We start from the raw sequence: 15,070 nt of genomic DNA on the forward strand, positions 1-15,070 counted from the left end.
CGATATTACAGCGATAATAACAATCTAAAATTCTCAATTTAATCGATTGATGAAAACTCGTACGGTATAATTGTACAAACCTATATGTAATATTGTACATATTTTTTTTCTCGCAATTCTGTACGACTTCCATGAAACCGAAGACTTCGTTGACTCCACTGCCAGTACGAATGGGCTTCTGCATTGTCAGATTCGTCTTGATACTATTGTATAACGATGTGGCCTTGGCATTATTCGCGATTTGTTGCATCGATACAGACGAAACACCGAATTTCTCTTCCTTTGTGGCGGTTTTGAGAGTCATATTTAAGGATTCCGACGTCGTGCACTTATATCGAAATTTCAAGCGATACTTGCGAAGAATACTGTTGACCGCGTAGAACTTATTTTTCAGCTCTGCACTGACTCTTACACAATTTTCACGTGTACTTTTATCGACGAGCGAAGTATCAACGTTGATCGAATTCTTGTCGTTATCCAAATGAGATGTCTGATTATCTTCTTGCTCCATGTGAGTTTTTTTGTCCTCCTCTTGAGAGTTTTCTTTGGTTTTTTCCTTTTCGCTGATCATCTTTTTAGTAAGTTCCTTGATTTTGTACATTTCCTTATTAAATTGTTTACTCATCTTGCTACGCTCTTCAAATTTCTTCGACACGTATTTCGTGATTCTTTGTCGACCCATGTCGTTCATATACGTCGCGATAATACCTACTTTGACCAAGTTCCTTAGAAATGCTCTAGCCTGTAACTTGGTAAGGCCCATCTGCTTGCCTAGTTGAGCTAGATGAATCACAAAAATTATTTATTATTTAGACTATAGTATTTGTAATTCTTAAGAAACGTGAGCATTTAAAATAATTTATTTACATTATAAAAATCTAAGATACAATTCACTAACCTTGAGCTATGCCATCCAATTCGCTCGCCTCGACGATAGCGTTTGCTTGTTTCAGATATGGAACTTTGAATTTGTGATTGGAGACATCCAGCTCGATAACATCTTCGTCGTCATCCTTTTCCTCCTTATTCCACAAGTCAGCGATATCCACGTCTGGAAATATCACTTGCACCACTCTGATTTTCTTCTCTTTCGAAGGATCCTGTTTTTGACGCCATTCACTGGGCTCTGCGTTGGGATACAAGGTTCTATATGGTACACAAAGATCTGTCTTGACAATTTTTTGAAAGAAAGATGTTTTAAATAGCTTCTTGATCGAATTCTCGATTCCGAGCTTCTTTTTAATCTCATCGTACTCCACTACGCCATTCTCATTAGATCGTAGAAGTTTCAGCACCTGTTCCGCTAAGTAAGTCATTTTTGGCTTTCGTTCCACGTAAAAACGCGGTAGGTGCAGTAGACTGCCATTGCCGCAGTGGCCGGCGCTTTTCTGATGATGTACTTGCTTTGTGATTAGCTTATGGTGAAGTAGGAATTTTCGGTGATAGAACAAGCTCTTTGGATCCTCGTTAAGTGCAGCTAAACTAAGCTTCCCCTGAGTAACCTCACCATGATAGCGGGATCTGCCTACTCTTTCCAGAAAACAATAATGCATGATTGTTAGCCCCAACGTTGGACTTACACTGGAATCCATTAAGGCTCGTGTCCTGACTGACTGAGATGCTACAATTACTAAACTCAATCCATATTTTTCTGTTACTTCGTCTAGGCTTGCATTCTTCACACTGTCTTTGATGTTTTTTCTTGTATAATATGATGAACAAGAACCTTTCACACTTGCCTTAGGATCTTTAATTGGGCAATGAGGATAAATATCTGGTGGAACATTTGGCTGAAATTGAAAATGTATGTGTAACAAAAAATTTCTTAAAAAAAGATTGGATAAAAATAATTTGAGTTTAACTCTTATACTTATCAAAAAGTTTATTTTATTAGACAGTTGCAAGTACTGAGCAAAATGATTTAAATATGCCAAAAATAAAACATAACTCTCACTTAGTAAACTCAAAACTCTTATTTAGTAAAAAATAACATTAATAATATATCAAGAATATTAAGAGCTATCACATGTATAAACTAACATAGATATATTCCAGAAACAATGGAGTATTTTATATTCAAGTTTTATTATGTATAGTATATGTAATATAATTTAAAGAAAATTATTTTTTATTAATAAATCATACATATACAAACATTGATAATATATTCAAATTCATATTCATATTCACACTTACTGGTTCAAGTATAATACCAAAATCAGGATCCACATATTCATAACGGTCAAATATAACAAGTGATTCTCTTGGTGTCACTAATTCATAAAATGTAAATTCTTTTAGTTTTTTACATATTGACCATACTTGGTCCATAAAAGGTTTTGGAAATGGTAATCGATCATGAAATCGGTTTGCTAGTCGTATCCATAATGCTGAAAAAGAAACATACAGTACATGAAGCAAAATTCATTTAATGAGATAATTTAAAATTTAATAAAATTTTGTCACAGAATTTTATATATTTATGTATCTAAACCAACAGGCTAACTTTATTCAAATTTCAAACGCTAATATCTTATTTTATATGAAATGATAACTCCGTCATATAAGCCTCATAATAAAATGAGTAATTATTACAATACAAAAATAACGAATTAAAATAATTACATTACCTTGTAAAGTAATACCATCTAATCCTTCCAACGCAACCTCGTCCACAATCGACTCGACTAAATTATACGGATAAAAGGCCATGATTATGTGTCATAAAATTTTATTAAAATGTGCAATATCTTCGATACACACGAGATACAACACGTAAATATACCGTGCATCATGGCTACTGCGGATAGGATGCGGCAAGAAGCGATGTAACAGCCAATCGATTTGCCGCTTTTTCATAAAATTAATTGTAGATGGCGTCAATGTTCTTTCCTGTTTCAAAATTTGAGGTTTCGTGAAATTGCCATTTGGCGGAGCCACATATGTGAGCGCATTTCAAAAATGCAGTTGCGCCTTCAATCATCGCGTTTTCAGTGCATGATATAATGCGAACATAACCAAAAAAGGTTTTGCGAAAAATATTTACTGTTTACGAAGCGCGATGTAACGACACGCAGTATAAGTGCATCTAATGATTTGGCGGATCGTAAACATCTGAGATGGGATGACACGTCGTAACGCAGGTGATCAGCATAGACCGGCGCGTTTATAGAAGCCCGTGATTCCGTTACTAAATATAGGATTTATTTTTAGGTTGAAGCTAGCCGCGCTTTGAATCGGGAATCTGTTCCAAAACCAGATTTCTAGAAGGTTCGTAATACGAATAAAGTACCGGTTATTTCTAGATGACACGCTATTTTTAATTGCTACGTACAATCCGATTGTCGCATTTTACTGTATAGATAGTTCAGGCATTTCTTCCATGATAAATTTACATTTGTCGATAAGCAATTTTTGTAGCCTACAAGTTATTTATTTTTCGGAGTATCGTAATTTTGGCCGATTATTGTTCTTTTTTACTGATTACATTCACATGTAGAAGCTAAAGTAACAACCAAAATGTCTATATGTGGTTGCATACCATTGTGGATTTTACCTGTTAGTTTTCTTCAATTACAGGGACAAAAATGGCGACTGATGTAATAATTAGAGGTAAGGACAGGCTGCAAGAGATCAGCACAAAATTGGAACATAGTCACTTGGCATACCTGCAAACAGATGACAGTCCTTTAAAATTACAACAACGTCATAAATTGGAAGGTACCATATAGCATAACTTATCATACAATTGGTCTGTTCTTTTCAGCTGCACTGCTGAACTGGTGCAATAAGTTAAAGTGAGACAAATATATGTTTTCTCACTCTAACTTATTGCATCGGTTCAGCAGTACAGCTGAAAAGAACAGACCAAATATTAAACTGTATATAGAATGCCACGATACAACTGATACATGTCAAATTTCAGGTTTTATAAAAGAATATCTCTGTCTAGTGCCCAACGAAAATAAATATGTGTTTCAAGAAACAGCAGATATTTTACATAGGTCAGCGGCTACAGTGACTGATTTCAGTGGGTATAGAGCAGCGACTGCTTGGAGTGCAATTTCATTGTATGCAGCTAATCTCTTGGCTCAGCCTTGGAGAAAAGAATACAGAACAGTGAGGGTGATTATTATTATATTATTATAATTATTAGAGAGGGAAATAGGTTTAAAAAGACTCGTAGTCACTTCTAAAGAGGTTTTTTTGTAATACTATGTACAGTGGGAATGATTATCTGAAACATTCTAACGTTATTTTGTTATAAATTTTGCAAATTCAAATACATCTATTTCATTTCAGACATATAGTGGCTATTACAAGCATGAGGTAGAAGCGAACTTAATAGGCGCGGAGTTAATGTTTGAGCAGATGGGCTATAAACATACTGGCCTGGGTGTGCTGACTTTGGAAGGGCCGATTGATCCGGATAAAGTTTCCAGCGTCAGCAGAGATGCTATCGTGGCGTTTGTAGAGTGTCAGGTAATGCTAACATAACATGAAACCAATCAATATAATTACTCTGCGTTACACTAAATTGCATACTCTACATTATGCTTATATTGTCATACCTTATCAACATAATGAATTGCAATGTAATTTCAGATCCTGAAGCAGATATGGGAAACTGTGTCGCAGAATTATACTATCTCCTGGTTGGAGGTGTTGGAGTTCCGCGAGAACAACGTTGGTACGCCGGAGCAGGCGATCCGTGCGCTTAACTACCGTTTTCTCGAGAAGTTGCATCAGAACCGCGCAACCAAAACTAACAGCTACAAGGATTACTATACTCAGCAGCAGCAGCAAACTGTAGATGCTGTGCCACTTACTGTACCGTATCAAATCATACAACCAAATTACAACGTGGTGACAATGCCGCCGGCCTGCCAGACGGACTACAGACGCATCGAGGACGTGAGTAACATGATGTCGGCAAACTATCGATATTACCAGCCGCTCGATCATACCTTCGTCAACTGTTGTAACACCTACGGCTGTTTGCCACACGGGAACAAGTTCTATAGTGGCGGCGGTATGCAAACGGACCCTTACTGCGCTACATTACCGGCTTACCCGCCGATCCGAGTGCCGACCGGCAGACTGATAGAGCTTGACGCCGTACCGGCGTCCACGGTGAGCCATTACAGCGATAAGACTCCTCGTAAGTCCACAATGCTCCACAAGATATCGGATTTGGACGAGGTAGATTTTTATAGACGGCAGGAGCCTTTGAGCGACGTAGATCATTACAACGAGTACGGCGATAAGGCCGTAGATAGGAAGGCCGCTAGCAGATCCAACTCCAGCGTCAGCAGGACGCGCGGTGATGGTTACGACACGTGGGATTTCGTGTACAAGAATCTCGAGAGCCAAGGTTACTCGAAGGACCTCGGCGAACGGGAGGATGTGCTGCAACACAGAAAAGAGTTGGACTCACGCACACAGTCCAAGCACAGAACGCTTAGGACGCAGACGGAGAATGAAAACAAATACAGCTCGCACCGGTTCGAGAAGAGAAGAAGTGGCAGGAGCGAGGCGCACGACGTCGACATCAGCGAGACCAACGATAGAAATCACCAGGATATCTTGCCGTTCAAGAAAAAATCCTCGTCCTTCGATCTGTCAGATTCGAGCAAGTACAACAATAGCGCTGGCGCCGGCGTTACAGTAGATACGTATAACCGGGACAAGAAGCACAACAGTCAGACCTTACCGATGCCACGCACGCACAGATCCTCGGATCAAATAGCAAAGATTGAAGACTCGTTGAGAAACGTTGATATCGCGCGAATCAGCAAGGACGGGATAGGGAAGCAAGAGGAGGACCGGAAGGACCGAAACGAGAGAAGGTGGAACTGCGGCACATGCACGTATTTGAATACACCCGACAAGGACATCTGCGAAATGTGTGGCAAGTCCAGATACAAGGGCAACGAGGACAAGCCGCTCGCTAGCGGCGGTAAGGAATGCCCCAAATGCACGCTGGTGAACGAGAAGGACGTTTCTATCTGTGATGCCTGCCATACCAGTCTAAAGGATTCCCCGACCTACATATAGAAGAGCCGAGTTTTCCGAGGCCTAGGGAAGAAAAGAAATTATTCGAATTTTGAAGGATATACGATCGGACAAAACGAAAGAGGGCAGTCGCAATCGCATGATAATGATCGTGCGATATAATAACTGCCGTCTGACGAAACCTCAGCGAAGTTTCGTCGATTACGATCGCCGTTCAAGCACTTACTTTGGTCCATCTTCACTTTAAAAACGAAAAAGAAGTTCTCGCACGTTCGATCGAATCACGGCTTTTGTCGCGGTATTGCGCAACGGTCTCACATCGCGTGTAAGAGATAGAGATATGTCATGTGGACATAGAGATACGTACAACGCGATTCTTTTTCAACGACCTAATGAAAACGGAAGGTGGATAGAGAGAAGAAAAAAAGAGAATTTAGAGACATAATATATTGATAGCATGCGAATACTGATTTCTATAGAGAAGAGAGGGTACAAAACTATTTATTTAAAATTTATCTTGCGCAGTAGGCTTATAACAATTCCTCTTTTAGTATCACGTTAGCATTAAAACATTGGGGCCTATTGGTTAGATATCAAGTAGACATCGGGATCATGTATATCATTATTAAAGCTTTCGTAGTATTTGGCGGCTTGCTAGTAAAGAATTCTACTCAAGTATTGAACACACATGCAAAACTTCTTATTGACTGATCAATCATTGAACATAAATCATTGAACCAATTCCACGGAGATTGATAGAAAAATAGCAAAAACTAGTATGTTGCTTGTCAAACAGATATTTAATCGCATATTTGACTTTCTATCAAATACACATAGTGTACAATTTGTTTTTTAAATTAAGATTACATCATAGAAAACTGAGTGTGGTGCAACTATTTACCATTACTATAAAAAAAGAAAACAAAATTACAGTAAATATGAAACGTTGTTATTGTAATTAATGGATTTTGTATATAATGCGCCACTATATAATGATCATTAAATTATTCTAAAAATTTTGATCGCGGCAGCCGCTTCTCGGTTTGCGTATAATAGTTTACGCTATGTTAGTAACTTGAGTGTAAAGGAGTGTTTTACATTCACTAAGGAATTCCCCAAAATTATAAATTAGGCGATTGTTGTGAAATACAAAGAACGTTAAACTCAGCTTTACCAAATTATAAAATTATCACGCAATCAGTTGCGGATTGTTGTTAGAATTATCACAATAATATATGCATATTATGCTACACATTACTAGAAAAAAGAGAATAGATTATAAACAGTGGTAATGAAAACGATTGGCTGTACAGATTCTACGGTAAGTGGCAGAATTTTACAAGTAAAACAGCGTCTATGTTAAATCATACATTCTGTCATCACTTAGAAGTAACTTTCTCGTTTATTTAAGAGCTATTATTATAAATGCCCATTGTTATTTATTCATACATTCCTTATTCATTGATTTGTTGAGACGTTAAATTTGTTCTGTTTATCGAACACCTCTCGCTTTCATGTATCTGCAATGCATCTATGTTTCATTTGTTATATCTAAGCTTGGTTTGGATCATTGAATGTACGTAACATGCAGTGTCTTAACTTTATACGTATATAAAATACGCGCAAAATGCTTGGGTTTCCGCAAGTTTGTCGAAGTTGCACAAAACGATATGTATATGCAGCTAAGTAAGCTTAGTCGAAAGTGTTTCTCTGTCCAGAGACATTGGACTTTTGCTCAATAGAGAAATCTATAACGAATGCTTGAGCTAATGTACTTCAGTTTACGTTCAACCCTCAGGCGTTTTTATTAACCGCACAGTCAGTAAAGGAAAACTTTATTTGCCGTACTATCTTAGCCTAATTTACGTAATTTAATACGTCGAGGTTAAAGTACAGAAGAAGTAATTCATGGCTACGTCGCTTAATATAGGCGATGCACTGATAAGAGATAGCAACAGATATTAATAGGACAATTGGCACTTTGAAAACGAAGACTTAGTACAACAATAATTATTGTGCTTTTCCTAAATAAGGATATCCGTTTGTATTTCAGGTATATACTCTATCGCAATATAAATAATTTTTAATACCGTTTATAAAAGTCTGATATTACAATTGTAGTAGAATTGATATTTTTTCATTGATAAAGTATAAGAGTACGGTAAAAAAAACAGAGAGTAGGCAGTATAAAAGCATGCATAAGTGGTTATATTGTAACATCTTGCGGAGTTTATGTAAATTGTATAATAATCTGTTGTATAATAAAATTTAATATAATACATACTATATTGATTAAATAATACATATTATATTCATGTAAAATTTTTATTAGAACGTGTTATCATAGACATTACATTTGTACAAAATATGCAAAGAGATAATATATAATTATTTTTAAATATTTAAATTAGATTAAAATATGAATAAATGTATGCAGAGAGAGAAGCAACAATCGACTTAATAAAATAATCTACCTTTGGTGAATTTATCTTACTCTCATCAGAAAGAAATCCATATAAAATTGATAATAACAATTGTTACTTATTATTTATTTTCATAACTTTTTCGATATGTTTAGAAGCAGCTTGGTGAATTTTCTTGTCCAATTTGTCTGTAACATAAAAGAATATAATTTTGTTATCTATATCAATGCATTAATCGTAAATTGAATCAAATTTTATGCAATACTTCATTGCATATTCATCGTAAATCATGAAAAAATTGCTAATACCCATAATTACTTACAAATCTTGTGTTTTCCTTTTATGGGAAATGGTATCGGCAATATGCAAGAATTTTCACATATAAAAACATATGGACTGTCACTTTCACCATCCGGATATAATTTCCTATATTCCTCTTGAGGAAGAACATTTGTCACCGTTACGCAGCCCAGCAAGAAACCCGTTGGATAATTCTCGGGAAACTTAATGTCTCCTAAAGTAATAGATGTATAACATACAATATTATAATTATAATCAAAACATATCTTTTTCTTTACTAACCACTTTTTAACATATGGTAAGCAAACTGTATATTAGATATTTCTTCGGCAGATGGTATTTTAACGGTAGATGCTATCCATAATCTTCCTCTGTGCGAAGAATACCAAGTTCTACCTTCATGGCTGATAGTGTAAAAAAGAAACTCCTATTAGTTTTTCTTGCTGCACAATTTTTTAATGTGTTAAACTCACGTTTTTATTCCTGCCACCAGCAACGATGCATACGGTTGATGTAAGCTTAAGCACAGACCTTGGTCGGACATCTCCAAATATTCTCTATCCTGAATCCTATTTTCCGCGTTCCATATGTATTCCTCGCGACATCCGTTTGTTGTAGGTATTCCCATTTCGACAAACTTAACATGATAGTATACAATTAATGACGAAAAGTGAAACGAGAGACAATTAGAAAATAAAAGTTAACGATTTTACCATTGGACGCTCGAATTCGATTGTTGGACAGATGTTCGGATTTTCAGTGTCCTCACATGAAATCGCTTCCATAGAGATCTCATCCAAACTGTAAGATTGACTAATGGCTTGATCTTGACCAGTCACCTCTCTTCCCATGAGATCTACAGCAATTCTTCTATCCAAGCGTGACATATGCTTGTGAGCATACGCTTCTGCTTCTTGCTTCTGAATCTTCTCGCGTTCTGAAGCACTAAACCAAATACTGCTTGACTGGTAATAATCCGATTGATCGTCAATTACTTTGGTACGACGGGCGCTGTAAATCAAAGAAATTGATAATTATTAAATGATACGTAAGTAATCTTGATAGATATGATGAATGCGTGCCTATTGCGATCGTATTCAAGAAGTTTGTCTCTCTGTTTAAGAGAATCATCCAGATTCTTGGTTGGTTTTTGTTCCATCAATTTGTTTTTCAAAATATTTGCTTGCTTAGATTTACTCTGAAGAATCGCTTGTTGGTTAGGAGAGCATACAAGCTCACCACAAAAGAAACAAGGTCCAGAGCCTTCTTGTGCACAAACTATTCTGCCACATTCGAAACAATTATTAACCAAGTCGTGTCTCCTTGCTTCACAGTTGCATTTATGTCTTCCTGAAAAATAAAATCGAATTATTTATATAAATTGTTACATATTTATCTTCTTTTTTTTTGAGTTTGGTGGTTAGAGCATTGTGCTTCAACCTTGCCCAAAGATATTTAGCACACTGTTTTCTTCTTCAGTCTTTCTGAAATATACTATCCTCTTAATCCATTAACTTTGAGAAATGCTATCATAGTCTGAGATATATTTAATTGTATTAGCTTAATTATAGTCCACATAATTAGAAGCATAGCAGTAAAACTATTTTCAAATATTTTAACTTTATTCTCCACCCACACACACACGCACATATGACCTGATTCATTATTACCACTATTTCTTTTCCTCTACAATTTCATGCTTCTCTTCTCCTTCTATACCAATTGTCTCAGACATAGCTCTATACTTCCTCTCTGTTTCCTAATTTTTTCTTTTCTCTACCCCATTGCTTAATTCTATTGCTGGCTCTAGAGCAAGCTTAATACTTTGTATATAAATATCTATCCTTTAAACCCTTATCTAAGCCCTATCTAACCCAAGTGACTCAAACTATCGCAAGAGCTCCTATGCACTATTCAGCAGACACACAACACATCCCAAATGGAACATTACATATGTATATAGGTTGATTATATAAATACCTTTCAAAAGTACTGCTCCTTCGGTATATAAATTAACAAATTTAGTTTTCTTTTTTTCAATCTTTTCTGGTTTTTCCTGAATCTGTGTCTGTTTTTCCTGAAACTGAGCCTGAACATTTTCTCTTCCCTTAGTTTTTCCTTTCTTCTTCTCATGTTGTTTGTTAGAGTTTCTGTTATTGTCTTTTTCTGTTACTTTTTTATATCCAGCTTGATTGTTATAAGATGCTGAAACGACGATAATAAGTTTACAATTGTGTGAACTAATAAATTATGTAATAAAAATTTTTTGAATTTTATTCACACACCACGTTGCTTCTTCAGTTCCATTACAAATTGTCTGTGCTTTGAATTTTTATTATCAAGCAAAGTTGAGAAATAATCTTCTAAATCTCTATCATTTTCTATCTGCGTAATAAACCTGAAAAAAGAAAACTATTGACAGTAATATATCAATCAAAATAAAGGTTTTTCTCATTTTCTGTCCTCACGTGATCATATCTCCTGGAATAGGAAAGTCCAAAAGTTCAGACAATTTCTGATTAATCCATTCTTCCATGGTCATTAAAGTGATATTAGCGAAGATCGTTAGTATCTAATGTAACAGAACGTAGTAAAGTGGCAAGACTTTTTTCAAACTCTCACAAGCAATTAAAATTTCAACGAAATTATGGCCGCGTTCCGAAATTCACTGTTAGCACTGAAAATCTATAGTTTATGTTACGTATACTGAAGTGGTATGTTCTTTCAGCTAACTGCTGAACTGATACAATAAGTTAAAGTGAGACAAGTATATGTTTTCTCACTCTAATTTATTGTACCAGTTCAGCAATGCAACTGAAAAGAACAGACTGCAATAGAATTGAATTCAGCACTAGCGATGAATTTTGGAACGCATTCTTAGGCTAATATTACATGTGTCGTACGACAAGCTTGTCGGCCGCTCTAATTGGTTATTGGATAGAAAATATCTGGGGTACATGGAAAATAAGTTAGGGATTTTAGGAGAATTTTATCTATCAGCCAATCGATACGTCCGATAATACTTATCGTATGACACATGTAATATTAGTCTTATTATAAGTACGAAAGTGCGAAAAGTGCAAACAACATGAACATATGTGAAAAGGATTTAATTCTTAGTACATGTGCGGAGATCCATCGTGGACATGACCATGTGGACGGTCATGTGTGATGGTTAACCTCATCTAAGGCTGACGAATATTTTACATTTTATATCTCAAATTAATTCATTTTTTTCTAACAATTATTGAATTAATTTGTTGAGATGGGTAAACAAAAACGACAGCGAGAAAAGCTACATAAGAAAAATCCCACTGGACTACCGTCCGTTAAGGATTTTGATGAAATCGAAGATATAAGGGAAGAAAGAAAGACAGCTTTACTGGATATTTACAATGAAGTAAGCGTATCAATTGTTTATATTCTATAATCGCGTCGCCTATTCTAATTTTTTTCTAACGACAACAAACACAATATTGTCAAAGAAGACAGTATGTTAAATAACAAAAGAAAAGAGCTATTGTTGAATTTAAAATTTTAAGTTTTCGCGATTTGGCATGTTTAATATGGCTTTCGGATTAGTGTCGCATCCTTTGTGGATTTGTTTTGGCGTTCAGGAACATTTTGGTTTACTTCTTCACCTCTTCCTAAACATTGACCTATTGAAACGTCAGAAATAATTCCACGAAGCCAGAATTTATTATTATTACATAATTCATTCATATTATTATTTCATAATTCATTTTATGAATATTATTTATTTTTGTATTAATTATTTAAGGAAGAAAGGTAACTTAAGGAATAAATGTGCTGAGGTTATGGGAGAAGCATACAGAACAAAGTTTATAGAGTTGATACTTGAGCTTTTGTTGTTTTTTACCTAGATACAATCGTGCAATATAAAAGAGCAATTGTCTGCTTTGCAAACACTGGAGGCAATGGCCTGTGATCCTTCAATGGCAGAATACATTGCTAAGGATGGAATTGTAAAAATAATTGGACCATTACTGCTTCATTATAATTCTGCAGTACGAGCATCTACTGCATCTACTTTGAGACAAATTGCTGAAAGTTATGAAACAAAAACAGTTATCTGTTTAATAAAGGACGATATTATGACTCCACTGTCTGCATTACTAAAACAAGTATGAAGTATTGATAAAAGTATTGATAATCTATGCTATTTTTATCAGAGTCTCAACATGGTTAAGTATTTTGGATTAGGATGAATTAAACAGTTTAAGTATTTTGGATTAGGATGAATTAAACAGTTTATAGCAGTTTATGGCATACTTCAATAAAAATTCCTGGGTTACAGTATTATTCAAACTGGATATACAAATGGGACCGTAAAGATGCAACACCGACAGATGAAGAGCAGACTTACATTCAGGCTCTTCACTTGTTGCGCACGTTATGTGAGAATGATGAGAATGCAGTCAAATGTGTTAATGAGCAGAATCTGGTACCAATTTTAACAAAATATCTAGATATTAATTCCTACGAGACATATATTATTTTAATTACTATGAAATGCTTGCTGACTGTAGCAGAAGATAACATTGATGCCGTTATGGCAATCAAATCAAGAATAGGAATTTTACAAGATATAATAACTGTAGAAGATGCTAATTCTAAGGAATTTCATAAATTAAATCTTTTAAAAATCCTCTCATTTGACATGCTAAGCAATATATGTAACTCGGATGACGTATGGAAGCCTACATATATTAATAGTTTTATCAAAACACTTGATGAAGTACTCAGCGTTGATAATAAACAACTGCTGTCTGACTTGGTGTCCATTCTGCCACACGAAAGTAATGCTGCATCGACCAGTAAAAAGAAAAAGATAGAAGAAAGTAAATTGACGTTGATTACGCAACAATATGCTTTAGAAACTTTAACAAATCTTTCCTCTGACGACAACGATGAGGACGATGAAAACGCAGATGTCGATGATTCCGAAGAAATAGATATGAATTCTGATCCGATGGATGTCGACAATGCAAGTGAAAATGTAAGGTCATTTCCCATAGGGTTGGTGGAAGCTTTCAACAACTGCAATGTAATCGGTAAAATCTGGGAGAAATCCATCCAGATGGATTCAGATAGTGAGGAAATACTGAATCAAACTGCGGAAGGAAAGTTCGTGTTGGGGCTGTTCTACGGTATTTGGTGTAGAGCCTATTTGTGTTTGAATAACTTATTACCTAATTTCAATATCGATACTTTAGGAGGCATCGATTATTTGTACAGGTAAAGGTCGACATAGTTAAGTACGATGTCGCTTTTTGTTATATGCATGCTCGCAATGGTTCTGTGCAGTTTTTATTTGATCGTCTTCTGCGTATAGCAAGTGGTTGGAAGTCGGGAAGGTTGTGGCCGAATGTACCAAGCCGGATAAACTGAAACTCCTGGACGCAGCTATCTTCGTTATGAGGGCCATTATCGAACGATTAACTTGCATACAGGCGAATGTTTTTATACGGTTCAACAAAGCCAATTTGCAGCTGATATTAAACAATGAAATTCAGACGCGAAATGCCGATGAAAATATCCGCGTCAATATGATGAGAATTCTCGGTATTTTGGCATTGAATCTGACGAGAACCGAGAATCTGGAAGCTTACGAAATTGCAAAGGTGAGTTTCTATATCGCGTTGTTGATTTTCTGCGATTTTTCCTGTCTTGAATATTGCTTTCTTGTTATTGTTGGCAGCAAATTACCGAAATTATACTGGATTCTTGTATGGGGGAAACGCGAGTGTGGGTTCTCGCGGAAACCATGGACGTGACGATGGATCTATTCGCGGAGGATGAGACCGATAAGTTAGCATACGAAGTTCAATTGATACAAAGACTACGACCTTTGGTACCAGTTTTCAAAGATAAGGTAAATAGGTTGTTTTCTTTGTAAAATATACGACAAACTTGGCCATGACTTGATTTTCATGTGTAATCGCGCTTTGCAGGTACGACAGCAAAAAGACAAGCTGAAAGACAGAATGGCCGTGGTATCGACCGTGAATACGAACATATGGAGATTTCTAAAATATAAAGAGAAACAAATTAGAAGATTTAAATAAAAAGGCGAGTGCTGTTTGCCGTTTGTGTTACGATATAAAGTTCCCGAAATTTTAGGGAAATCACGAATTGAAATTTCTTTAAAATAAATAATTTATGAAACATTCTTTTAAAGGGGTATAAGTTTTAACGACACCTATCCTGCGCGCGCACGCTTTGAGCTCTTTCGTATTTTCCTAAATTTATTTTTCGGATTGTTCTTCACATGTTTCGGTATAATTCGTAGCAGGATCATCTTTTCATGT

General features: G+C 35.8%; 4 protein-coding genes across 7 annotated transcripts in view; 2 read left to right on the forward strand and 2 right to left on the reverse strand.

The window, feature by feature from the left end:
- Window positions 1–2,867, reverse strand: part of LOC116843809 (general transcription factor 3C polypeptide 1) — a 32,355-nt gene extending 29,488 nt beyond the window's left edge. Inside the window, exons 1-4 of one of the 2 annotated variants that reach the window (XM_032814577.1) lie at window positions 2,631–2,859; window positions 2,197–2,390; window positions 899–1,790; window positions 81–780 (exon numbers count right to left, since the gene is read on the reverse strand). In XM_032814577.1, the coding sequence (XP_032670468.1) occupies window positions 81–780; window positions 899–1,790; window positions 2,197–2,390; window positions 2,631–2,712 (1,868 nt within the window). In that variant the 5' untranslated portion in view covers window positions 2,713–2,859. Of the gene's footprint in view, window positions 1–80; window positions 781–898; window positions 1,791–2,196; window positions 2,391–2,630 lie in introns of both variants that reach the window. The other variant, XM_032814576.1, reaches the window with a different exon arrangement.
- Window positions 2,868–2,974: 107 nt separating this feature from the next.
- Window positions 2,975–8,444, forward strand: LOC116843812. 3 transcript variants are annotated; one of them, XM_032814587.1, is made up of 6 exons: window positions 2,975–3,143; window positions 3,214–3,270; window positions 3,580–3,720; window positions 3,926–4,119; window positions 4,303–4,482; window positions 4,606–8,444. In XM_032814587.1, exons 3-6 carry the CDS (start codon window positions 3,588–3,590, stop codon window positions 6,055–6,057), a joined length of 1,959 nt encoding a protein of 652 aa, XP_032670478.1. In that variant the 5' UTR covers window positions 2,975–3,143; window positions 3,214–3,270; window positions 3,580–3,587; the 3' UTR covers window positions 6,058–8,444. The 3 variants fall into 3 exon arrangements, with proteins under 3 accessions (XP_032670478.1, XP_032670476.1, XP_032670477.1); XM_032814585.1 differs by having other exon boundaries at window positions 2,976–3,143; window positions 3,926–4,125; XM_032814586.1 differs by lacking the exons at window positions 2,975–3,143; window positions 3,214–3,270 and adding an exon at window positions 3,310–3,507 and having other exon boundaries at window positions 3,926–4,125; window positions 4,606–6,057.
- On the reverse strand, window positions 8,322–11,528 carry LOC116843817 (activating signal cointegrator 1). Its single transcript, XM_032814596.1, has 9 exons — window positions 11,207–11,528; window positions 11,024–11,136; window positions 10,719–10,943; window positions 9,821–10,088; window positions 9,452–9,749; window positions 9,212–9,375; window positions 9,021–9,142; window positions 8,761–8,952; window positions 8,322–8,626 (listed from the first exon to the last, which is right to left on the reverse strand). The coding sequence occupies exons 1-9, from the start codon at window positions 11,278–11,280 to the stop codon at window positions 8,553–8,555; spliced, it is 1,530 nt and encodes a 509-aa protein (XP_032670487.1). The 5' UTR covers window positions 11,281–11,528; the 3' UTR covers window positions 8,322–8,552.
- Window positions 11,529–11,833: 305 nt separating this feature from the next.
- Window positions 11,834–14,932, forward strand: LOC116843816 (HEAT repeat-containing protein 3). The gene is made up of 6 exons (XM_032814595.1): window positions 11,834–12,138; window positions 12,623–12,883; window positions 13,057–13,997; window positions 14,095–14,383; window positions 14,461–14,634; window positions 14,714–14,932. Exons 1-6 carry the CDS (start codon window positions 12,004–12,006, stop codon window positions 14,825–14,827), a joined length of 1,914 nt encoding a protein of 637 aa, XP_032670486.1. The 5' UTR covers window positions 11,834–12,003; the 3' UTR covers window positions 14,828–14,932.
- The last annotated feature ends 138 nt before the right edge of the window (window positions 14,933–15,070 follow it).

This window comes from Odontomachus brunneus, unplaced genomic scaffold (genome assembly GCF_010583005.1).
Source record: "Odontomachus brunneus isolate Ranch 3 - 2012 unplaced genomic scaffold, Obru_v1 Obru_scaffold_036, whole genome shotgun sequence".
In the NCBI taxonomy this organism is placed as follows: domain Eukaryota; kingdom Metazoa; phylum Arthropoda; class Insecta; order Hymenoptera; family Formicidae; genus Odontomachus; species Odontomachus brunneus.

Bases quoted from the DNA above. Each gene is read 5' to 3' on its own strand.
- LOC116843816 (XM_032814595.1), top strand. From the start codon at position 12,004: ATGGGTAAACAAAAACGACAGCGAGAAAAGCTACATAAGAAAAATCCC. The intron at 13,998-14,094 runs GTAAAGGTCGAC...TTCTGCGTATAG, and splicing joins GGCATCGATTATTTGTACAG to CAAGTGGTTGGAAGTCGGGA. The intron at 14,635-14,713 runs GTAAATAGGTTG...CGCGCTTTGCAG, and splicing joins TACCAGTTTTCAAAGATAAG to GTACGACAGCAAAAAGACAA.
- LOC116843812 (XM_032814585.1), top strand. From the start codon at position 3,588: ATGGCGACTGATGTAATAATTAGAGGTAAGGACAGGCTGCAAGAGATC. The intron at 4,126-4,302 runs GTGATTATTATT...ATTTCATTTCAG, and splicing joins AAGAATACAGAACAGTGAGG to ACATATAGTGGCTATTACAA. The intron at 4,483-4,605 runs GTAATGCTAACA...ATGTAATTTCAG, and splicing joins TGGCGTTTGTAGAGTGTCAG to ATCCTGAAGCAGATATGGGA.
- LOC116843817 (XM_032814596.1), bottom strand. From the start codon at position 11,280: ATGACCATGGAAGAATGGATTAATCAGAAATTGTCTGAACTTTTGGAC. The intron at 10,089-10,718 runs GTATTTATATAA...TTTATTTTTCAG, and splicing joins AGGAGCAGTACTTTTGAAAG to GAAGACATAAATGCAACTGT. The intron at 8,627-8,760 runs GTAAGTAATTAT...TTTATGTTACAG, and splicing joins AAAAGGAAAACACAAGATTT to ACAAATTGGACAAGAAAATT.